The sequence below is a fragment of the Mus pahari genome, chromosome 3, assembly GCF_900095145.1.
Source record: "Mus pahari chromosome 3, PAHARI_EIJ_v1.1, whole genome shotgun sequence".
In the NCBI taxonomy this organism is placed as follows: Eukaryota; Metazoa; Chordata; class Mammalia; order Rodentia; family Muridae; genus Mus; species Mus pahari.
The window spans coordinates 49,143,425-49,169,828 of NC_034592.1; the positions used below are offsets into that span (position 1 = coordinate 49,143,425).

Genomic DNA, 26,404 nt, shown 5'->3' on the forward strand with positions numbered 1-26,404 from the left:
AAGAATGTTTGCAAGACTATATTTTATTTCAAGATATTCTTCTCCCTTGTAATTCACAGTAAAATGCAATTCTATTTGATTTACATCATGTTTTAATTGGATGGACCTTTTAAATTATAATGTTATTTGGCTGAAGTTAAGAAATTGGTGCAGAAGTGTATACGCAAATCTTACTTTTTGCCAGGGTGGTGGTGGCCCACAAACTTTTTTAATCCCAGCACTCAGGAGGTAGAGGCAAACAGATCTTCAGGAGTTTGAGGCCAGCCTGATGTACAAAGTGAGTTCTAGGACAGTCAGGGCTACACAGAGAAACCCTGTCTTGAAAAACCAAAACTAAACCAATCAACGAATACACATGACTTGCTAAGTATTAGCAAATAGCCTCTGATCCTCTCTTCCTGTAACCAAATGGGTTCAATAAGATGCTCAGTGTTGTGCTTAGTCTTATAAAAAGTCTGGTTGGTCACAAAAAACCACCACCACCAAAACCAAAAAAACCCAAAACTCAAAACCCCAAACCCAAAACCAAACAAAAACAAAAACAAAGCAAAAAACCAACAACAAAAAGCAAAAAATAAACAAAAACAAACTAAACAAAACAACAACAAAAACCAAGCAAGCAAGCAACCAACCAACCAAACAAACAAACAAAAATAAGCAAAACAAATAAAAATCTAAACTAAAATTTTTTGGGAACAATGTTGTAAAATTGTGCAAACACATTAGACCAGATTTTTAAAACATTTCATGAAAGAAAAGAAAGGGTTAGAAGAACCCGGGCTTGTGCAGTTCACTGTACCTCTGCAGGAGTGACTCCTTTTTTCTGTGTGAATTCTTCCTGAGTGTGGCATTGTTTCTTCACCATGGAGTCTGGTGGCTTTCACCATTCTCGGAGTAGAATCCACTGTTCCCAAGAAGAGTGGCTTTTGCTCGTCATCAATGGAGGAGATGAACGATGATGATCTGCTTTTCCTCTCTTCGAAGTGCTTCTTGGAACTCTGGTAACGTCTTATTGTATCTATAGAATCGTCAGGGTCATTTGCACTGTTTTCTTTGCTAAAATCTATCAAAGAAAGGTTATTTTCATAGTAAAAAGCCAAACGCGGGACTGTGCGCACACTCTACTAGAAGGCTATGAGTAATCTACCTTTTACCTGTGGAAACATGTAGTTATGTAGAGACTTCTAGAGTTATTTGATTATCTTCATGAAATAAACAACTGATTTCAAATTTTAAAGAAGACAAGCAAGAATGAGTTTATGTAGTAGAGAATTGATACAAAGCTATAAATTATAATTTTTAGTCTTAGAATCAGGCTTATTATCTCTTGAGGAAAATGAAGAGACAAGGGAGGATGCGTCCTAATTCTAAAATATCACCACTGTACAGCTTGTTATTTTTTTTAACCTTTATGCCCTATCATCTGTGACAATCCTTCACGCATTGTAAAGGTCAAATCTGGAAGCCACTTCAGAAAAGTCTGGCAGGCTGATTTTCAACCTTAGCTCAGGAAATGGCCTTGACATTCCAGGGAGTTTGGTTGTGTAGCACACTGCAAAGTACATAAAGCTTAAATTCAGTAATTGAGGTAGGGTTTTACCTAATTACATCAAGGTCACTGATGCATAGTGACTGCTTCATAGAGACATGTCAAGATAATTCCAGCCCTGAAGGTTGTGTTAGAACATATTTCAGCCAGAAAAACTCAGAAACAAATCTCAGAACTTGTTTCTATTAGCGTCCTGGGGAGAGAGTGTAATTCTCCATCTGGTTCCTGCTAATAACCAACCAACAGAACTCCAAGAGGTATATCATTTTCTAGAGAAAATTTTTAAACAGTGTCCCCATCTACTCTGTGCCTGGATGTGCTCATTTCGTTATTTATAGAAGGCCAAATGAACAGACTTAAGGCCACTCCAGAGAAACTTCCAACTGCTTTTCAAAATTCCCATATGGCAATGAAGTGACACAAAGATGTTTTTTCCTTTAAAAAAAAAAAGGAAAAGAAAAAAAAAACTTATAATTTAAGCATATTAAATGCCAAAAATCAGCTCAAGGTAAAAATAAGCTTCATTTGAAAGGAGTATATTATCAATTAGTTGAAGTCTAGCAAATGCAAAAGACCTAATGTATTTTCTCTGTGTACCACACTTGTTCAGCAATTCTGTCAGTGTTCTGGGCCCTGTAGACCCTATAACAATGATTAGTATTCTGGGATCTACACATTCCTACTCAATCATCAATCTAATTGTGAAAATTCAGATCGGTACACACAAATGTCCTTGTCTCCAGCGTCACTGGCACAACTCTCCCTACATTCTAGAGAACTCAACCTTTCTGCCTTCCTCTCTATTTTCTTTGTCTTGTCTCTTGCAGAGCCTTCTGAAAAACCAAAACCAAAACTATAAAAACAACAAGAACAACAACAAAAACCTGCCATCAATATTCATTCTCCCCTTCTTGAGTCTATCATTCAAAAAACACCAGCCACCAAATTTATTTTAGAAAGTTTGAGAAGAGAATAAAAGCTTAGTTTTTCCACGTTTTTTACGGTTCTAAATTTTCACAGCATGGGCTTCCAGCTCCCACCCAAACCTTTTTGCATTTGATAGTCAGAGCAGAGTGGGATTTATATGAATATTAGCTTCCCATCTTCCTGATATTGACACTCTTTGTCACTATAATATGGAGTTTTCCCTAAGAGGAACCCAATTTCAATTAAACTACCCATCCAATCATATGCCTCATACATCCAAGTGCGAGTAACTGGATGGTATGTACCACAGAACGCTAATCTATTGGTCACATTTTGGTTTGTAGTTCTCTGTTAATTTTTAAATCTCTACACATGGAGGTTGGGGAGAATTATCAACAGTTAATGAGTATTTGTCAATGTTTGAGAGGACCCAGGTTTGGTTCCAAGCATTCACATGGTGTCTCAAAACCATCTAAAACTCTAGAGGTCTCACATCTTCTTCTGACCCGTGTGGGTGCAACACACACACCCAGTATAAGTACATACTGGCTACACATGGGCATGTTCTATCTCACCTTCTATAAAGGCCCAACTTTAACTTACTAACTCATGGTTTGATATCAGTTGCTTAGACTCAAGACATAATAGTTAACATGAATAAATGAAAACAGTCTGGTTTCCACTTAGGAGAGGTACAGAGGCTGGGTGAGTGAAGAATTACTAATATTTAGTTCAACTGTCTAAAAATGCCAGTTATTTCTCATGTACAGAGAGTTATTTCTTATATACTTGCACTGATTAGTTTTTTTTTTTTCCTGTCAGCTTTTCAAAAACTAGAGTCTTCTAAGGAACTGCCTTCCTCAGAATGGCCTGTGAGGAATTTATTTTCTGTCTTAGTGATTGATGCAGGAGGAGCCTGTCCACTGTGAGTGAGTGGTTCTGCTCGTGAGCAGGCAGTTCTGGGTTGTATAAGAAAGCAGGCTGAGCAAGCCAATACGCAGTGTTTTTCCATAGTCTCTGCTTCAGGTGCCTGCTCTGAATTCTTGCCTTATTGTCTTGTCTTTCTGCATCTCCATACCTCAGTGATGGACTCTAAATTTAAGACAATTAAACTTCTCCCTCTTCAAATTGGCTCAGTATTTTACCACAGAAATATTCTTAGCAAGAAGTGCAGGTAAGTGAATAATGAAATAAATAGAAAAAGGTTGACGTTCTTGAATATTTCTTTATTTCACTAGATTACGGCTGTCTGTGTGAACAGCTGCATTGGTAAAGCCTACCCCAAAACAAGCATTTCTGTTTAATGCCAGCTAAATTAAAAGTTCATTTTCTACGATACAATATAGAAATGGAAATGACAATCTACTTGTAGGCTGAAAATAGAAACTGTCATGTTTAGTCTGGATTCTGGCAGGTGTATTTTATGCTTTTGAGCTGTTGAAATCCACTGTTCTTAGCCGTCTAGTACTAGATTTTGATGGTCTGTCCCATTTCTGTCTTTTTGTAGAGAAACTGAACTATTTGATAGTCATTAAACAGTATAATGCAAAGCTTTTCTTCACTTTCCTCATATTCTGTGTAGGCCTGCCAGGCAAATATTGTAGATATAGAGATTATATTCCAAAACAGATCTGAGGAAATTTTATGTTTTCCCTTCTCTAGATATGAGATAACATAATCACCTGTTACCATTATTTAAAAAGAAGAAATTTTATTTTCTGCTTGTTTAAGTTTCAAACTTGCTTTCTGAATCAGACGACTATAAATCTTTGTTGTTTATTTCTCCCATATCTATGAGCTGACAAGACTTTTTACTTCTTTCTTATACCACAGGGCATAATCCTATGCCATACATGACTTTCCTCATAGGTGTCTCCGTAGTTTCAGAATGAATTAAAGTACATACAATTAAACTAGTTGATAGAACAGCTGTTTTACAAATGGTAATAGAAATAGCCTAAATTTCAAAAAGTCTTGGAATAAATACTAAAATTCCCTCTGTCATTTTTACAAGTTCTTCCTTTCAGATTAATCCCAACTTGTGTGAGTTAGACCCAATGGGGAGGCATAACCCTTGGCCAAAGAGAGACATTTAATGGGCTCTCTAGGCCTTTGGGTTTTATGGTTCCCACTGGTGACAATTTGGAGGTAATCCGAGTATTCTTCAGCTTGTTACTTTAGAAAACATTTCATTAGGAAGTTAGAGGCAGGAATAAATTCCTTGTCTTCAGGCACCTTAGGTCCTCTGTAGCTTCAGCAGCTTTGAAGGGGACCCTAATGTAGGTTTCCACACAAACACAAGATTAAACACTCTTAATCGGTAAAAGAAAAAGGTCAAAGTCAAGCATTTGGGGAGTTGTCTAAGGATTCACAGGGTTTTTGTTTGTTTGTTTTTTCGAGACAAGGTTTCTCTGTGTAGTCCTAGCTGTCCTGGAACTCACTTTGTAGACCAGGCTGGCCTCGAACTCAGAAATCCGCCTGCCTCTGCCTCCCAAGTGCTGGGATTAAAGACGTGTGCCACCACTTTCCGGCTAGTTCTTTTTTTTTTTTTTTTTTTTTAGGACAAATAAGTTCTATAGTCCTGTAGTAAAGCAAGATAGGGATGCTTGATGTGTAGGTGCTTAACACTTGCTGGGAGAAGATCATAAATGTTCTTTCCACATGGAGGGAAGAAGTTATACTAAAAAAAATTGATTGTGGAAATCACTTCTCTCTCTCTCTCTCTCTCTCTCTCTCTCTCTCTCTCTCTCTCTCTCTCTCTNTGTGTGTGTGTGTGTGTGTGTATGGTATGTGTGTATGTGCTTGTGTGTGTGTGCGTGCACATGTTCCCATGTGTATGCATGAATATTCAAATGTCTCATTCTATATTACAGTTGTATGTAGCTTTTGCTTTTCAACCATGGTTTTCATGAGCATAATGGGTAATAAAAATTAGGTAATTATTTGTTAATGTGGGGAATGTTGGAACATGGTCGAAAGAATGATTCATGGGGAATAATGCCTTGGGGGAACTGGGAAAGAGGCCCCAGGAAAAAAGCAAATGGCTTTTTACCTCAAGTGTGTTTTTGTTCTCTAGATTGTTCTTAGACATGATTTCACGCCTCCTGTGACAAACACTTACATTCAATTTATAATACATAGTGATTCTTGTTGGATGTCAGAAGTTAATTTAGAAACTATTCTGGTGAAAGGATATAACGATTGCTGTCCTAAATGCACCCTGAATCTGGATCTGGCTTTCTGTCTTTTTGCGTGCGTTCCCAGATATAATCTATAGTATATGTCCCAGTAGAGTGTTGAAGTTGGTCTGTCCTGAGAAATTTCTGTTAATAGTTAGTATGCACTTACTGACATTCATGTACAGATTTTCCTGATCTCAAACAACCTTACTTCGATCATTGCTTTCTTTGTTACATTCCTATAAAAAAAAAGTCTACTATCTAAACTGCAGTAAGATTGTCTATAGATCTAGACTGTGTTCTGAGCATCCTTTCAGATCCCCAGATCCTAGTCCCAGCAGACAAGATTTGCACAGGTCAGCAGAAAAATTGAAGAGGTTTGCATATATACATATATGCATATATATGTTTGGCCTCAAACTCATTAGTTAGTCAAAGAGTATCTTGAATAAAACACTCTACTTCTCTTTCACTACTTTTCCTTCCCAATTTTGGGCTTATATGCATATATTACCATGACTGAAAGTCATTTATTTTTGAGAAAGATAATTCAGAACCCAGACATCAAATTACTTAGTCTATTTTTTCAAATGGTTGATTCTTTTAATTTTAGATGTATGCCTTGTCTTGCTCAAAAAATAAGTTTAATCATGTTTGCATTAACTCCTTAAGCTGCTTTCATTTATGCTACATTATTTTGGAGAAATACTTTTAAAATTTAGTGGATTATAGCTTATAATATGGAATTATTAAACATATAAAATGAAACTACCTATAGTTACCAGTAAGAATAAGAGTTGCAATGATTTTAAGGTACTTAGTGTTTCCTGGAACACTAAGTTTTTAATTTAAAATGCCAGTTTCTGTTTCCTACTCTGAGGATTACAATATATAGGACCAAGTGTGCCATGGGATGGGAAGGATAAGCCTACTTTCAATGATTTCTACACGCTGGCTGTCATAGGCACATCTTTTAACAGTTTACTTTTCTCGTGTACTGTTCCCGTATTTATTTACTGTTTTCCAGATTTCGTTTTTGGCAGTGTGTTATTGATAATCAGCTTTGCTGTGACTGCAGCAGCACTGGAGTCCTGCGTCTTAGGGAGCTGATTATGTGGATATGATCGAGGCAGTACACATAGTTCTCTTCTAGAAACACCAAGTTTGGGATTCCGGGAGAACATCCTTTTGGCTAGGAGTGCTGATTGTCTTTCTGCTCCTTTCAGATGGATCTTGACTGAGGCTAGTTATTGGCTGTGTTGCTTGTCTTACAGTCTCGGGCAAGGAGGTAGGAAAAGATGTCCAGAAAGGATGCGTGGAAGCCAAGGTGGGTGTACCTCTGCTGATTCTGACGGGGAACCAGAGCAGATACAGCCAAACTAGATCTGGCTTTGGCTGGCTCACACTTTTTGTTTCTTCCTCCTTTGATAATGACTCAAGGGAACACAGGCTTTAGGTGAAAAATGCCCCTGCGGTTCATTTTCTTAGAAATTCACAGTCTCAGCAGGTACAGTACGTCATGGTGGTTGTTTGGTTTTACATCAGCAGTTTCTAAGTAGTAAAACCAATTAAACAGTTCCCCTTTCTAAATTATCATTTTTTCCTGCTCACAATTTGCTACAAAAATGGAAAACTAACCTAAGTTCTGCAGAATTCAGTAGAAATCTCTATCTCTCTCTCTTTTTTTTTTTTTGCTACTATTCTATAAAAAGGATGTATTAAAAATCAAAAGGCATAGCTGAATTAACAGTGGCTGTAATTTATAATGTTTTATTTGTCTCTTTGTTACTTAGTGAAAAATGTTCAAAGTGGAGACAAATGTTTTAAAACTAAAAAAATTGATTCAGGTAAAATAACTAAGAGCATTTAGTATACATCAGTTGCTCACTGACTGCTGTGTAAGTGATGATTGACTTATATCCGCAACACTGCTGCCATTACTGGTTATTAATGGTCATTGGTACTGCAATCATTTGTTAGTGACTACTTTTGTACATTCTGTCTATGGAAGGAGTGGAACAGCACATTCCAAGTATTTGATCGTGTATGTCTTACTGGTGTATATGAACATATGTGTTTGTGTGAACACAACAACATGTTTTATAATATCCTATCCATAATACCTTTTCTGTGTTAATCTACATTCCACCCTGCTAATCTTGAGTGTGTTTTATTCAAAATTGTAGATACCATCATAACATTTTAAGAGTATTTCTAAGACACAATTCATCACTTTAGCACACTCTGTAAGCTTAGTCTATCTTTGTAGACCGCTTAAGTAGAAGTGATCTTTTTCATTGTTTCTGTCATTAGTTTACTTTGCCCAGCCATTTCAGTTACAATGGCAACTTGACACAGCTGGAATTATCACAGAGAAAGGAGCTTTAGTTGGGGAAATGCCCCCATGAGATCCAGCTGTGGGGCATTTCCTCAATTAGTGATCAAGGGGGAGAGTCCCCTTGTGGGTGGGACCATCTCTGGGCTGGTAATCTTGGGTTCTATAAGAGAGCAGGCTAAGCAAGCCAGGGGAAGCAAGCCAGTAAAAAACATCCCTCCATGGCCTCTGCATCAGCTCCTGCTTTCTGACCTGCTTGAGTTCCAGTCCTGCATCCTTTGGTGATCAACAGCAGTATGGAAATGTAAGCTGAATAAACCCTTTCCTCCCCAACTTGCTTCTTGGTCATGATGTTTGTGCAGGAATAGAAACCCTGACTAAGACAGCGACAGAATACATTGCTGAGCCATCACTTCTTCTTTGCTTTATGTAGTAAGAAGACTCTACTTTCACCTTGGGAACTCTAGCGTCTCTACCTTTGCTGACCCTAGTCACATAAGAGATCCCAGATACTTGTACACCAGAAGTTAAAAAAGGAATTACTCCCCACCACGTTTCAAATATTCTGAGACAACTGTTTCCTGTTGGAAAGTGGTTTCATCTCCTTAGAAGAAATCTGAAGCTCATAGAGACAAACCACCTACATCAACAAATTCATTATGCTTAAATGAACTTGGCAGATGTTTGACCATTTCTTTAAATATGTTCTATTTGCATTTCAAGGTGGACATGCTAAGGGCCAAATCCCAAGAACTTCCAGGGTCTTGTTGAGTAGGCAGTGGGGAATCTATGCAGGACTTTTCTCTTGTCTTTCTGTTTCCTGACTTCAGGCTCTTGTCCGTGGTGTTTCGGCCAGTCAATTTCATGAGACCATCAATGCTCTTGGAATTCTGCCTTCAAGGATTTGTCAGTATGCTAACACTAAACTCATTGGTACATTCCCTGGGAGGCTTTTACTTTATATAGCTCAAGGTCCTTTAGTTTTAGGGAATTCTTTGGAAATTCTCCATCCCCCCCCCACATGTGTGTGTGTGTGTGTGTGTGTGTGTGTGTGTGTGTGTGTGTGTGTACATGTGTGTTTGCTACAAGATAATTTTATTTCACAAACCGTGGCATGAAAGATCACCTAAAGAGCATTAGCTTAGGGTGACAGGGACTAAATTGCTTTCAGCCAAATTTACACTTTCCAGCCCCAGCCTAGCATCCCGAAGACTTAAAAAGGGTTTCTCATTGTCCAACTCACACTCACACATTGGCTTGCAGGAAACTTCAGAATGACACAGGAGGGCAAATCTCTTGCCATCTACACTTTCTATAAAATAGATCTCAAAGACTAAGGCTGTGATGTTTTAAATGTCAATAGAAATGTCTGGGTGCATGAACACTGTGTGAATTGGGACATGATTTCAGGGCCTTATCAGCAGATAAAAAGGTGAGATTATTTGTTCTGAGAATGGGGAAAGTGAACAAGATTGAAAGTGGATTTAATAAATCTTCAACCCCATTGGAAACAATACTACATCACCAGGCTGTTCCTCATTTCCACTGAGATAAAACCAAGAGATTAACACCAGGATGGGGGATTTAGATTAAGTCTATGGAAAAACAGCCTGACATCAGTGGTGCTGTTTTAGAAAATAGTCACTAATGGAATCAAGAAGATCACTGCAGAAAATAATTTGCTTATTATGAATACTTTATGCAGTTGGCTAAATGATTCAACTATTGATCCAAGACAAACGATACTCATCAGACAATTTTTTGATTTTGTTTTTGCTGAAGGCATCTAGAGTTTGGTAGAGAAAAAAGAGACAATTATGCCAATAATACAAGCAGAAGACAGGCTTTGACAATTTTATAAGAGCAATGTACCTTGGAAATTCATAATAAAATCATTTTGCACTTAAAGTGATTAAGAGATGCTCATGTTAAATCTATCACAAGCCATAATTTCAGAAAGTGAAAAATAGTCTGCTCTGACTGTGAGTTGTGAATATTTACTTGTGTTTGTGAGATTTTGAGTGAGGTAGAAGAAGGATGAAAATTCTCTTTCAATGAATGACATGTGGGAGATCACAGGAACAATGTACATAAAAGAGAGTAGAGTTAGTGAAGATTTTTTTTTCCCAATTTGTGGGTTGCCAATTTGTCCTATTGATGGTGTCTTTTGCCTTACAGAAGCGTTTAAGTTTTATGAGATCCCACTTATCAACTATTGATTTTAGAGCCTAAGCCATTGGTGTTCTGTTCAGGAAATTTCCCCCGTGCCAATGATTTTGAGGCTCTTTCCCACTTTCTCTTCTATTAGATTCAGTGTATCTGGTTTTACATTGAAGTTCTTGATCCACTTGGACTTGAGCTTTGTGCAAGATGATAAATATGGATTCATTTTCATTCTTCTATATACAGAATACCAGTTAGACCACCACCATTTATTGAAGATGTTTTCTTTTTTTCACTGTATGTTTTTGGTTTCTTTGTCAAATATCAAGTGACTATAGCTATGTGGGCTTACTTCTTGGTTATCAGTTCTATTACATTGATCAACCTGTCTGTCTCTGCACCAATACTATGTGGTTTTTATCACTATTTCTTTGTATTACAGCCTGAGGTCAGGAATGATGATTCCCCCAGAAGTTCTTTTTATTGCTGAAAATTGTTTTGGCTATCCTGTTTTTTTTGGTTTTTTTTTTTTTGTTTTTGTTTTTGTTTTTTTTTTCCATATGAAGTTGAGAATTGCTCTTTCCATGTTTGTGAAGAATTGTGCTGAAATTCTGATGGGGATTGCATTGAATCTGTAGATTGGTTTTGGTAAGGTGGCTATTTTCACTATATTAATCCTTCCTATCCATGAGCATTAGAGATTTTTCCATCTTCTAACACTACACCAGATAGAGGGCTAATATTCAAATTATATAAGGAACTCAAGAAGTTAATCTCCAAAAAAAACCAAACAAACAAACAAACAAAAAAAAACAAATAACCCAGTTAAAAAATAGGATACAGAGCTATACAGAGAATTCACAGCAGAAGAATCTCAAACAGCTGAGAAACACTGAAAGAAATGATCAAAGTCCTTAATCATCAGGGAAATGCAAATCAAAATTACTCTGAGATTCCACATCACACCAATCAGAATGGCTAAGATCAAAAACTCAAGTGATAGCACATGCTGGCAAGGATGTGGAGAAAGAGAACACTCCTCCATTGCTGGTGGGATTGTAAAATGGTACAACCACTCTGGAAATCAATCTGGCAGTTCCTCAGAAATTTGGAAATAGTTCTAACTGAAGATCCAACTATACCACTCTGGGGCATATACCCCCCAAAACGTCGCTCCATACCACAAGGACACATGCTCCACCACATTCAAAGCAGCCTTATTTGTAATGGACAAAAATTGCAAACAACTCAGATGTCTCTAAACTGAAGAATGGATACAGAAAATGTGGTTAATTTACACAATGGCAAACTTACTATTCAACTATTTAAAAAATGACAGCATCATGAATTTTGCAGGCAAATGAATGGAACTAGAAAATATCCTGAGTTAAGTAACTCAGACCCAAAAGGACATACATGGTATGTCCTCACTGATAAGTGGATATAGCCAAAAAGCACCCAATACCTAGGATACAACCCACAGACAGTAAGAGATGTAACAAGCAGAAGAGCCCAAGTGAGGATGCTTTAATCCCTCTTAGAAGGGAGAAGAAAACAATCACAGGAGGCAGAGGGAGGGAGGGACATTGGTGGAAGAGGGCAGGGGGAGGGGAAAATCAGAGGGGGGGTGTCAGGTAAGGGGGGAGAACAGGAGAGAAGCCCAGAGTGCCAAGAGAATGAAGGGAGATAAGCAGCCTTGGGTGGGGAGGGGGAGGGTGGTGGTGTGAGAGATGGGGGGACCTTCTAGAAAGTACCAGAGACCAGGGAGGTGAGAGACTCTCAGAATTCAATGGGAGTGACCTTAGCCAAAATGTCCAACACTGGGGAAAGTGAACTTGAAGAGTCCAGCTCAAGTAGATAGACAGGGACTCAAGTGTAGAGACAGCTTTACTAACCCACAGTCAAAATTTCTGACCCAGAATTGTCCCTATCTAAAAGAATTGCAGGGACAAAAAAATAGAGAAGAGATTGAAGGAAAGGTGGTCCAATGAGCGGCCCAACTTGGGATCCATCTCATGCAGTGGGGGCACCAAAGCCTGACAATGTTACTGATGCTGTGACATGCTTGCAAACAGGAGCCTAGCATGGCTGTCCTCTGAGAGGCTCTACCAGCAGCTGACTGACATAGAAACAGATACTTAAGACCCCAGCATTGTAGTGAAGTGAAGTTGGGGACCTTTATGGTAGAATTAGGGGAAGGATTGAAGAAACTGAAGGGGAGAGTGATCTCATAGGAAGGCCAGCAGTTTCAACTAACCCAGATCTTAGGGAGCTCCTAGAGACTGAACCATCAACTAGGAACATACATGGACCAGTCAAAGGCTAGCACATATATAGCAGATGTCTGTCTGGTCTGGCCTCAATGGGAGAAGATGTGCTTAATATTCTAGAGACTTGAGGCCCCAGGGAAGAGGGAGGCCTGGGCTTGGAGCACCCTCTTAGAAGCAAGAGGGAGGAGGAATGGGATCAGGAACTGTGGGTGGGGGACTGGGAGGAGGAAGTGCCTGGAATGTAGATAAATAAAATAATTAAAATTTAAAAATAGGAGTTTAATTCACTAAAAAAATGGATATCAATCTAGTAGATGATATTCCCTAGGGAAAATATTCCAAGTGAATAGAGCTAAGAAGAAAATTTGAAATAAAAAGACAAAAAAGGCAGAAGAAGACGGTAATGCAAGGTATTCAATTTGCGCTTCTCCTCCTTCTTCCAGTGGCCTCATCTGGTCTATAAACTACAATCCTCTTGCTTCAGCTCCTGAGTACTAGGGTCATGGACATGTATCATCCTGCCTGGCTCATTCATAATTTCAATAGCTAATGCTCACATATGCTGAGTACTCAAGTTTCTGAGAACCAGTCTATCATATTTCTATGAAGTTTATAATTCCACAGGTAGACAGCACCGAGAAGTCGCGTTTTGAATAACTACAACTAAAATAAAAGCTTCTGAATTGAAGCTTATTTATATAGCGAGTGGCAACGCAGAAGAGCTCATGGGACTAGTAAGAGGATGGTAATATGAAGTAAAAGATTCAAAGAAGAAGGTAGGAGCCAAATCTATGAACATTACACAGACAGGGGAATCTGATCTCTCCAGGAATGAGCCCTTCCTCGGTTCTCCAGCTCAAAAATTTCAGTCCTAAACACATTTACATACATACCATCACACTAACTGGACTCTGTAGATTGCGCCCCCCCCCCCATAGGCCTTTTCTCTCCTTCAGTGATGCAGATATAGGCCAGATTAGACCAGACTAAAAGTAGGAAAAAGGCAAGTTTATTAGGAGGCAGCTCTTGGATGGGTTCACAGATTTCACAGGTAGAGGTCAGTGAAGTCATACATACAGACAAAAGCAAGGTGATTTTATAGAGTTTAGGTGGGAAGTGATGATGTGCTAGCTAGGAGCTGGGATTGTGTCTATTCATGGACAAAAATTGAGCCCCTGGATAGGCACTCTTGAGTGGGTTCTCAGAAATGGAGAGGTGGAGTGATGATGTGTTAGCCTGGAGTTTTCTCCAAGTGGGTGAGTGGAGATTCTCTGTGTAGGCGGGGTTGGCAGACAGGGTTTCCTGATTTCTGCTGAGAGATGAGCAGGGGTTCCAGGCTAACAATAGCTATATCATCCATTGATCTATCTATCTATCTATCTATCTATCTATCTATCTATCTATCTATCTATCTATCTATCTATCATCCTTATCTCTACCTATATGTATATCTTATTTATGTCTATATGTAATAATAATAAATAAGTCATAAATTTGAGAAGGAACAAGGGCATAGGAAGAGTTGGAGTGGGAAGAAAAAAGGAGTGGAAATGTTCCAAATATGTACCCATTTATAAAACTCTCAAAAAAATCTAAAAATTTAACTTAATAGCAACTACAAATGTATATATAGAATGTGAAGTTCTTAGAGGAATTTAGATGTGTGGGTGACATAAATGTAATTGGATTTAGAAAAAAGTCTCATCAGTGGCCCAACATGCAAAAAAAAAAAAAAAATAGAGTAAAGTTTACTTGGGAAGGTGAGAGAGCTGAAACCTAGTTTAGTATTCTAAGGGAGCAGACGATGATATCTAGGCTCAGCATTATGGCTATAGAGATGGGGATTTATGAAGCAATGGACACCTAGTTTTGAAAGTAGAAATGTTAAGAGACAGCAGTAACAAGCCTTAGCAACACTAGAAGTTCTGAGTAGTTTGACAAGCCAAGGCCCTACATATGTCTGTGGAACTTATCTGAATGGTGTGAGCATTTGCAAAGCAATAGGTATTGAGAAGAATCTGAATTTCAAAGAAGCATTAGGAGATGCCTTTGAGAGCTTAGGAAGATAGTTTAATAAAAAGTGGGATTCACAATATTGAAGCTCATCCAGTCTTTGGTTTAAGATATAAATATCTGTACTTCCCAAATGAGGACAGACTGTAATGAGACATATATGATATTAATCAGAGAAAAAAATATATTATATATAAAGAAAGCAGGAGCTATCTTAAGAAAGTCTGGAGTCTGAGGAGAGAGCTCTGTCTATAAAGTTCTTGTCTCATGAAAATGAAGACATGAATTCAATCCCTACAACCCAGATAAAAATGTTGAGACATTTCACAGAAGGCAGAGGATTTCATAAGTTCACTGACTAGCCAGCCTAGGTTAATGGTGAAAACCAGGCTAGAGAAAAAGTCCTAAGGATGACACCTACAGTAGGTTTTTGTTTTTGTTTTTTGCCTCTACACACATGTGTACTCATGGTGAGCCACAGACATGAAGCAAAGAGTATTCATCAGGAAGAATTTATTCACAGTATGCTGCTGTGGGGTTAAGTAAGATAAGCCTGCCCTGAAGTGCAAATTTTTTTTCATCAAATCTGTCTTGGCTGCCAGGCACACTTTTGTGTGTCTGTATCTGGGATCTTACTAGAGGGTATTTGCTTCTATTTCCTGATTGAGGGTGGAGTCACTTCACTCCCTAGGGAAGATGAGTTCTACTTGTGCCTTCTTCTATATAATAGATCCTCCCGTGGTGCTGGTGAGGGGATTGAACTACTGACCTGAAATGATAAATCCTCTCTCCAGAACACTCCACTCCAAACAGTTAGTCTTAGGTATCGCACATTATTAAGTTGACTTTATTTTACAATCAGGACACCCTAGTTCTCTCAAGTGTTGTCCTTGAAGCTATGGAGTGGCTTTGTTGAATGATGCAATTTAAAGATATCAATCCCAAACAAGAAACCATCTTATTAGTTTGGGAAGCAAAGTGATTCTCCTTATCCTATCAAAGCATGAATTAAACTTATTATTTACTCAGGAAGACACATTTACTCAGGAAGAGCTAGTCACCATCTGCTGTAGATTAAACTTTACAAGTAGAATAAATTAATTACCTTTTTCGCCTTCACTTTCAAAGGACAATCTCCTTCTTCGAAGTTTACCGGTGTCCCCTTCAGAATCATTTACAGATTGGGACTGAAGCAAAAGATCAGCCATTGTTAGTGGAACTCAAAGATAGACATAGAGAGTTACTCAACTTGAAGATGATGTATTATCAGTGAACTCCTTACTATGTTATATGGCACCAACCCTTTAAATCTCAAGAATTACATTTTTGGCAAATAGCTACAATATTTTGCTTGTAATTTGTCTCTAAATTGTAAAACAGATTGATAGCTTCTAGTTCTTTCAAAATTTTATTGGGGAAACCATGATGTGTAGAAGTCATGAGTTAAGAATGTTAGGATCCAGCATTGGCATGTAGAGAAAAATCTTTAAAAAATTAAAAATTTAGAAATCATAGGAGAGCCTGTGTTATTGCCAACAAAATGTATGAATCAATTAACAGTAGCTAAGATGTATGAATTATAAAATACTGAACATGAGATTAAATTTTACAATAAGTATATGATTTAAAGACAATAGATGTTACATTAACAGACCTTTATTAGACTGTTTCAGCTCCTTCTCCTCCTCTATCACAATATCAATCTTGTAAACAGAAGCCCCAAACTATTCATTTGTGTACTGTCTGAATTATCAGTACAAAGGAGTTGTCTGAGGTTTGTATTTGCTTTTTAGACAAAATGAGAATGAGATTGGTGACATGTGACCAAGTTCATAGTAAAGCTCAATTAAAACTATCATGCAAATATTCTTAAGAACTGGAGACTTCACAGTGTACATTTTAATATTTCAGTGGTTTGAAAAGAAGGCATTAACTCAGTCATTGCATTACAACACTGAATGCTAACCTTGTGGCCCTGGCAACTGCTGATTCTTAAGTCCCTCCCAGTGCCTAAAAATGACTACAACTGTATGGAGACTTAAATTTAACACCGTTTAAACTAAATACTGATTTAGGGATTTTTTTTCTACACAGTATATACTAGATCATATGTAAATACATTGACCAAAACCAAGTGCTCAATGTTTGATGTGTGTGAAATAGGCATTTAGAATGGGAATGGAGTTTCTGAAATTTGGGGGACTAACTTAGTAATAACTGTGAGCTACATGCAAGTTCTCTCGCCACAGAATAGGACTAATTCAGGAACCATAGTTCATAGTGGAGCACAGTAAGAGCCACACTCTGAAAATTATTTTATGTTAAGTAATGTGTATTATTAAAAATAAAATATTATTTCATTTAGGCCATATTTTATTCATTCCATAGCCTAGATTTTTACTTTATCATAAGACAATTGATTTATACTTCTTGAGTTTGAAAATTGAGATTAGGATAAATTTAAACTTGAATAAGTCTAATCTTTAAAGTAATACAGAGAAATCAATAGCAACTGATATAATAAAAAAATAATAGATGAGAGAATATTTTACCTTCTATGTAAGACAAACTCTTTTAGGCTATGTTAAAAATTCCATAAAATCACTCATTTTCCTTCAAATAATCAGTATATACAAACCAAGAGTAAGAATTTCTCAAAGATCAAGTTTAATTGACACTTTACAATTATTCAGCATCTATTAATACTGAATTCCTGCCCTATAATTTACTAATTCTAATATTCAGCTTGCCTTTTCTCTAAGTAGTTAATATTGATAAACTTTTGCTATAGTAATTTGCTTGACATTTTCAGAAACATTTAGGAAATTTAAGAATGACATTTCAGGGATGCACAGATTAACATTGGACCTCTACCTTGGCACTTTCATGTCTCAGATTGAAAGTCAGTTCTAGATTCGTCAGAAAGTGATCAGAAAACTCTGGATACATATCCAAGACCTCTAATAAGTCTTCTCGCTGAATCTTATGCAGGTCGCAGTATGTAAGTGCTCTCACATCTGCATTAGACTTGCCAGGTTTGGCATAAAGATGAACCATTTCCCCAAAGATATCATTTTTTCCTAAAAATAAATCAAAAGAGGAAAATGAGGAAGAGGAGGAGGAGGAGAAGAAGGGGGGAGAAGTAGGAGGAGGGGGAAGAGCAGGAGGGCATGGGGCAGGGGGAGGAAAGAACAAAAGAAAGAAAAGGAAGAAGAGAAAGGGGATTAATTAAATGTCTTCCATATAAAAGTAGAAAGGGACAGTGACCAACTGACAAATCATTGGACCAAAGATCTCCAATGTAAGATCCTATACAAACAGGTACATGGACAGCAAAATTCCATGTCTGGACTTACTGTACTGTGTTTGTTGACTGTAACTTTGCTGTTATAAGTCTCTGAATCTGTTATAATCTCTTTCATTTCTTTATGTTGCTAAGCATCATCATTTCACTACATCCCTGTGTGCTAACCATGGATCTTGCTCTATGGTTTTCTAAATCTACTTCCAGATAGAAGTGTTCTGAGGCTGTCAATCCAGGAATTGGAGAGGCTAAAATGAGTTTGATTGATGATCTTTCTATTGAGCAGGATTGTGTCTGGAACTCTTGCCAAGTAACAGTGTCACCATTCCTCAGCTCTCACTGTCACTGACAAGTGACATCAATGTACCTTGTTTCTTCAAGTTACCAGTTTTGGATTTGTCTTTAATGAGTATATCAATTAATTTAAATTATTCATTTCTTTGTCCTCCACATATATAATCATGGTTTTGGTCACATGCTCTTTGCTGTGAATCTTTGTGCCCTTGCCCTTCTATAAGTACTGGTGGTCCCCTCCATCAGCTCTCCATCACCTCTGACTAACCTTGTGCTGTCTGATATTCAACTTTTTTCAATAAGAATAAGAATAACCTGTATTTTCCAAGGACTATGTAGAGGACAGGCACTGTGTCAAATGTTTATATAGATTATCATGCTACTGCTAAAATAATTTTGCAAAGATGTGATTGTTATCCAAAATTTATAAGTATTGAAACAAGTTTAAAGAGGTAAACTGATTATCACACTATCACTTCTTGGTTGGGAGAAGTGGAAGAAAGGAAAGTAGGCAGGATTAAAACCCATTCTGTTTGATATTAGAATTAATATCCTTACTTGCCTATATATCAAATCTCCAAATATTTCCCAAAATTTCATGGCATTGTTTTGTTCTTGTGCATCAAGTTACTCACATGGCATATGCCCTTAGCAAATAATGATAGGCTACTTTATGAAGTCATTTTTAAAGGTTGTTAGTAGCAATGCAAAACAGTACTTTCTTCACACATCCTGAAGTTCTTTTCATATTAAGAAAATTTCTGTATGCAGTATGTTAGCTTTTAAATCTCCAACTTTGGCAGCTATCAAAGATGTTTAAACAATCAAGCTTTAACAAGTCAAAAATGCTGGAATGCTCTTATTGTAAATGAGAATTTAATAAAGAAAAGTCAAAACAATATATTATATTCAAAAATTATATTAGTGAGATGGCATTAGACACAGGTTAAATAAATACTTTTAGACCTTTGAAAACCAGAATTAATAATTTTGATGCTAATTTACATGGTAATTAAAGCAGGAAAGTAGTTCTTGAAATTCTTTAGTTTGGATGGCTTAGTCTAGACACCTTTTTTTTTTTTTAATGGCTCTGAACTGTATTAGCATGGAGTTTTTATTTAAATTATCTTCTATAATTATAGATGAACAAGAAGGAAGTCATTGTTATCTAAGAGCAGAGGCTAAGTGTCATTCATATAGAAGCCATGACAGGCTGGCTTAAAGGTTAGCCTCTGCTTTCCATTAACACATCCAGAGAAGCTGTCAGTGCCAAGTCCAGAGAAAACTCTCCCTTGATAAGCAACCTTGAGGTGATGATGTAGCATATTTCTACTCCTTGAATCTTTATTGGTTTAGAAATCAAAGTAAGTACTATTTCAGTTTGGGAATTTTTAAAACTGTAATCATAACAAAATTATCAAAATATCAAGGGAATCACTTAAGCCTCTTTGTTCATGCAGGGCATCTAATGAGCTCAACTCAGGATCTGGCCAACAATGAACAGATGCTGCTCTGCATTAATGTTCAGGCATGAGCGCTGAGAGCTGAGTGAAAAGAAACCATCCAACTGCACCTATTAAATGAGTGATTGATAAGACTTGGGGGTTGAACCGAGGGTCTTGACGGTGTAAGGTGAGGGCTCTGCCTCCAACCTGCACCTCTAGGCCTGCATTCCTAATATTTAATGGAACTGTATATTAAATCTATAAGAAAACACCTAATTTTCAGACACTGGAGGTATTCTTACTAGAGAGGGAGTTTGATCCTATAGTTATGTGTTTAGAGAGAATGAGAATAGACTTGGCTTTTTCTGTTACTTTCTCCATTACCCTAAAAGTCCAAAGGAATGGTATGAATTCATATAAACAGGGTTTGTTTTTAAAGAGTCAGATTAGACTAAACATGGACTTTCCTTTACATACAAAACCATGTGTTGCTCATTTTGTATTCTATCATCCCTAGTCCTGATAATATACTTACAGCTTCAATCTACTATGTAAAGACTCCAATTTCCTTTCTAAGTATATCGCAAATAAATGAAACTTATTAAGGTTTTGTTATTTCATGAGATAAGCTCATGCTACTGTAGGAACATGCTAACTAGTATGTCTAAAACATTGAGTATTTCATATTAAGTGGCAACCATGTAGCCGAGATCACACATGAAAAGAAAAATATTGACTGTTTTTGTACATTTGACCTCAAATGTCTAAATAGCTGTCAACTGTTAAAGAGAATAATAAGAATATTTAAATATTAAACAAAAATGGAGCTATTAAGAAAAGATATTTCTGCAAGATTCATTTGATATATATTTGAATTGAAACATGATATTTAAAATGATTATATTTAAAATGATCAATGCTAGACTCCTTATCAACCAGTCTATTAATCTGTAATTCTAAACTAATGAGTGGTTGCAACCTCTCCTACATGAAGTCGTCATTATTCCAGGCTAAAACACTCACCAAGAATAGCTACCACTATATCATCCTTGAGGATTTCAATGGAGCCTCTGGATAAGAAATACAGTGCAGTTAGGACATCCCCACAGTGAACCAGGGTGTCTCCCGGAGGGGCGTGGGTGGTTTTGAACTTCATTGCCAGAGCTCTAAGGCAGCCTTTACTTGCTCCTCGAAAGGCTTTGCAGTTTTGTAGCAAAGTCTGGTTTAGATGCAGGCAAATGTCAGCTTGTAAACATTCTGGAAATCCCTTTAAGACCTGAAAGGAAAAAATAGAGAGTTTGATACTACCAGAACACTAGGCATTTCAGCTTGAAATAAAGTCTATTTCTTGCTCACAGACCTGCAGATGCAGTGATTGTCACAAGAGTGTATATATATATATATATATATATATATATATATATATATATATATTTAAAATGCATCACATCCCTTAATGAATACTTGGCTTAATAAACATGTCTGAAGTTTTAACTCCATATTGTTCTGTGAATTAACTGCAGATATTCAACTCAAAGCAACTTCTGTCTCATTAAAATGTTATGTCCACACATTTCTCATTGCTTCTTTTCTGTCTGCATTAGGTCATGACGTATCATGTTGTACTTGGATAGAGTGCAACGTGACAATCAAAAGGAGACTGGTGAAAGGCAACATGACTCAAAAGATGAGATACCTTTTGAAGCAATTTCAAGTCAGTTTAAATTGCCACCATGGACCTACATCTTAGTGGATGCAGGTATTGCATTTGCAAATATCACAACCAATGCAATGTTCTTAGTCAATTCTCTTCGGAATAGTTGTATTTTCTATATAAATTATTTACACCAAAAATTTTGACAAACACTGGAAATAAAGGAAAGGAGAACAGTGGATGTACTTTGAAAGTAAAGTTTAATTTTTAGTATTGGAAATCACGTTACTTTTGAAAGCTTACTGGTTAATTTCAAATCCAAGGAACAGACAAAACAAAATTTTTTGATGAACGTCCCTTAACTTGAATGGAATAAAGTTATTTTTATAAAATTATCAGTGAACCGTGGTTTGGTCTTTATTTATTTATTTTTTGTCTTATTCTCTGGGGTGTCATATAAAAGCTTTACTTTCTATCCCAACTTTCCCCTGCAAGTATAAACAGTATACTTTGGAGTGGATGGAGGGAGCATTGTACAGAACAATTACAGGGTGATAATGCATTTAGTGGTTTTTCTTTTCTTGATGTTTATTGGCTCAGACTTAGTATATAATTAATTTAACCAAAAGTAATCATAAGTTAACTATAAGATAATTCAGATGTATTTAGTCCATGAAGAAATTTAAAACTGAGTAATATTCGAGTCAAACTATGATTGTCAGAGTTTGAAATACTAAAACAACCACAGGGATCCAGCTTCTATTAAACCACCGTTTGATATAGCTACCAAATTGACTATGGTATGACATGAAAGCATTTTTAACATATGTGAAGAACAGCTGCTACATTATTATTTTATTATTTTTTTTCTTGCTTTCTTCATCTACAGAGAGTAAGGTATATTTTGGAAGAAAATCTCTGAAAAATTTTTTTTCTTGAATTTGCCACTGTTTGACTCTTGTGCAAGTCACTTGACCCATCCTTGCTTCTCTGATCCAAGATTAGAATCTTCAGCATACTGACTGATCTGTGGGCCAGGCACGAGCTCTGCTTCCTCGCCTCCATGCTGCCAATGCTTTCACCCTGAAGGTTTTCTGTTAACCTGACTTGAAGCCAGTGGAAATCAAGCCTTCCACTTGTTTGACTTTCTGAGCATGCATCCTCACACTATCCCTTACCTATAAGTCCAGGCTCTACCTATATGAGTAGACGCCTCCCATTTTCCCAGATTGGACTAAAGACCTCTCCAATATAACTTGCCAACAATTGACCAGCTCTGTTTCTGAAGCCTAGAGGTGTTATCTTACTCTTTTGAAGCTCCACTTAAATTTAGATGTCCTCATGGAACCAATGGATGACTGAGCTCTTCCATTATCTACATTTGAAATTATTGCATTGAATTTTTGGCAAGTTGTCCCAAGCTGGTGATAACCTTAGTTTGGGCACTGTTTTTTTTTTTTTTTCTGAATTAAGAGTGATATCCCTGAGGGATTATATAGGAGAAGAACACCAGTGTTTACTGGCTTCTGCATGTGTCCCTTTTCTCCCTTAGAGGCCACTTTTGGAATCTCAAATGACACTCCATCCTCTGAACATAAACAAGTAAAATACTATACCAAGTAACGAGTTAGACTTTAAATATAGTAGGCAAAGTATCTTATATTTCACACAAGTGAGGGAAGCTATTTCTCCTGTACAACTGGAGTAATATTATTGACTTTAAAATTACTGCTTCTGGCATATTCCCTAAAATACTCATAAATGTAGTCAGGCCATTGTGTTTCTGCCTGTCTGTCTGCTGACATGTGTTGTTATTTTAGTTTGGAAGATCGATGATGTAGAGATGGTGTTTCGGTTTTTCAAACCTGTCATAGGAGCTACAAGTCGGTCCATGTTGGTTCCACTACAAGGATTGAAGTTCTCGACCCTTCACTTGCCAATTCTGAGTTTGGTGATTATTTCTCTTCAACTTAGTACCTTATTTTTCAAAAAGTAATAACATTTGCTTCACAATGTTGTGACCATAATTAAATAGGATAATGTATGTAAATTATCCAACATAAGTTTGATATTCAATTCACAATATGTTTCTGCACTTTTTTAAACGAATCCGAGTAAATATTTTCCCCCAAATGACAGATATGTTCTGTTTAACTAGTCTTGTTCTCTGTTCATTGAGCAGAGTTTAAATGTTTTGCACTATGGAATCATTAGTGTGTAGATCCCTTCCATGGCATTTCTCTGTAATCTTATTTCCCATTTCTTACATGTTCTGGTTCATGTGGGCTTAAGCTTCACTGGGACTTGTCTTATATTCATATAGAAAGTAGTCAGTTGATAGAGCACATTACAAATATGTTTTAGAATCCTAGCCATCCTGGAACTATCTACAGAACCCAAGGTCACTTGGGAAAGTTGCTATGGTAATGATCTCATTTCCAGTCTTCATTCTGCTAGAAAGGTCTCCTCTCTGCAAAGTACTGCATCCAGCTAGAGATGCTGCAGAGCCTTGTTTTTCACAGGTGTCAATCATACAGATATTGCAAGACAGTTTCCTGTATACAGAAGTCTCATGTGACCTTAACCTCTGGCCTTTTAATATTCTTAACTTTTTATTGATTCTTTGTGAATCTCACATGATGCGCCCAACCCAATCCTACTCATTTCTCTGTACCTACCCTTCACCCTGGCAACACCCCCCCCCCAAAAAAAAAAGAAAAATAAAATCTCATAAATCTCATTGTGGCAGCTATAGTTTGTCATAGTCAGTCCCACAGTAACACTTTTGTCCACACTTCATTGCTTGCAAATGTTCATTGCCCTGAGTCATTGGGTTGTTTTGAGACCTCTGACCTTTGCTACTCTATCAATACTGGATCCTCACTGAGACTCTTCTTGGATATCGTGCTGTTACCTGGTGTCCTGGAGATCATGAAGCTTTTGATTTGTAGGACCAGCAGTTTCATGAGCTCCAGCAGTTCATAGACAGATAGATGTTGGGGTGGTCCAACACAGAGCCCTAGATTTGTGCCTGGGTGGTAGCTGAGCTGAGCAGCCAGCCAGTTCTCCCATACTCACACCACTAAGGTGAGCTCTCCAGCACTGCCCTGGTTAGCTCACCCAATGCCACAGCAGGCAAGGAGCAGAGCCAGGGGTCCCACTCTCAGAACTGGCTCACCTGTGCCCAGGCCAGCACAGACAGTCTACTGTGCTGCCCAGAAGAGGTGCAGAGCCTGCTCTTCTGAGTGCTGCTGCCAGTAGGGGCGATAGCCAGCTCTCATAACTTTAACTATCTAAGTTAATCACATCAGTTGCTCAGGTGAAATTGAGTAAGACTTGACATTCACATCTTGATTCTCACAGTAGCCCCAGGGTTTGGAATTCCCAAGTGGGTCAGTGGCTTTAGAAGTTGGATTTAACTCCAGGAAAGACATTTTTAAAATGCAGAGTTAAGTTTGAATCATAAAAAAAGTACACTTTTTTTTTTTTTTTAAAGTGAGAAATAAGTAGGAGTTTATTCAAGACACCTCAATTCACTATTGCCATCTGGGTTGCCTTTTTCATTTCCTATGTATTGTACCATTTTTTTTTTTTAAATTTTCTATGTTTGCTTTCTTTGCTAAAATTCCTGAATTAGAATATTTTCATTTACCACAGGACTATGGAAGTCTTAGCAGGCCAAGTTGATACAGGTGAAAAGAGCCTGAGTGTGAAATATCTAAATACAAACCAGGACACCAGCTGAGTTAGGGATGGTGCACTCTTGGCTATCAAATCTTGATGCTGCTAAGGTGCATACCACTGTTTTCTAGGCATGTGGAGCTATTGTTTTATTGAGTGAATCCAATTATGAAGTTCAAGAAGCATCACCCACAATTAGTGTCATGGCTTGCACCTTAGAACATCAGTTCTTGCTTTTATTTTTTAGTGCATATTCATTCATGGATTTACTTACATTAATACTTAAATAGCACCAAAAAACTACACTAAAAAGAATCATAATGAATAAAACATGTTCTGAAAATGTTCCTACCTATTTCTTCATGATGGGTAAAACATGATTCTCACAGGTCTAATCAGAATTGGCCACACTTGTCTCCTGTTAAAGTAGGACATTTGTAGCATGCATTTGTAATTACAATGGTCATTTACCATTGAGGTTGAGTTGAAGTCCTAATCTCATGTTTCTAAACCTTCTACTGTAGGACAAAATTTTAAGACTTTGAAAAGTTGCAGAAAACTCTGCTCTGTGTTGGAAGGAACCACATACCTCTATCATATATGACATAAAGCCATTTGTGTCTTGCCTTCTCTTTACTTGAATATGTGAATAAAATCTGTGATTCTTATAATAAAATAATAATTTGTATGAGAATTTTCTCATTTAAGTATGAAAAACTTGCTGTTATTATTATATAAGATTTTTAATTTTTTTAAGTTTACTGCTTGAGGACTCCAAACATAAAGATCTTTGAACATAAATAATCCATTAATAATATGGTAGTACCATAAAAGTCACATAAAAAAGGAGGGAAAAGTCATTACCTTATGAAGACCTATGAAATGTGATCAGTAATTAATTCAGAAGCATCTGATTTCATGGTAGTTTCTCTAATAGTTGTATATTCTGATACACTCTTAATGGCATGACAACAGCTTCTTTTTCCTTGTACTTATACTGAATAAGCATTACAACAATACAGCTGAGTGCAGGCTGGAGCTGATACAGGCCTAATGCTTCTCACTTGATATATATATATATGTATATATATATATATATATATATATATATATATATATANATATATATATATATATATAAATCAAAATGATAGAAACTTTTAAATTAGTAAATCCTCTATGTAAGTTTTTACATCAATACCAATAAAACACTCAATAATATATATTGGGCCACTATGAAAAAGAAGTTTGATCTATTCTGATGATAATATTATTAAGGAACTATATCATAGGTATCCTGTCTAGTTTTATATCACCTTGGCACAAGCTAAAGTCAACAGAGAGGAGAAAAACATTTCAATAAGATGGGGCTATAGGCAAGCCTATAGTGCATGTTCTCAATTAATGAGTGATGTGGAAGGGCCCATACCATTGTGAGTGGTACTGTTCCTGGGCTGGTGCTATACGAAAGCAGGTTTAACAAGCCATGAGGAGCAAACCAATAAACACACCCTTCATGGCCTCTGTGTCCATTCCTGCCTACAGATTCCTGCCCTGTTTGATTTCCTGTCTAGACTTCATTCAATGATG

The 26,404-nt window shown here is 37.0% G+C and overlaps 1 protein-coding gene across 6 annotated transcripts in view; it reads right to left on the reverse strand.

The window, feature by feature from the left end:
• Kcnh7 (potassium voltage-gated channel subfamily H member 7) overlaps nucleotides 1–26,404 on the reverse strand; it is a 452,259-nt gene that overhangs the window by 20,797 nt on the left and 405,058 nt on the right. For 2 of the 6 annotated variants that reach the window (XM_021193570.2, XM_029536503.1), the window contains 4 exons: nucleotides 20,503–20,757; nucleotides 17,311–17,516; nucleotides 15,542–15,623; nucleotides 800–1,063 (listed from right to left, as the gene is read on the reverse strand). In XM_021193570.2, coding sequence (XP_021049229.2) covers nucleotides 800–1,063; nucleotides 15,542–15,623; nucleotides 17,311–17,516; nucleotides 20,503–20,757 — 807 coding nt within the window. The remainder of the gene's footprint in view (nucleotides 1–799; nucleotides 1,064–15,541; nucleotides 15,624–17,310; nucleotides 17,517–20,502; nucleotides 20,758–26,404) is intronic. The other 4 variants (XM_021193568.2, XM_029536501.1, XM_029536502.1 and 1 more) reach the window with 3 other exon arrangements.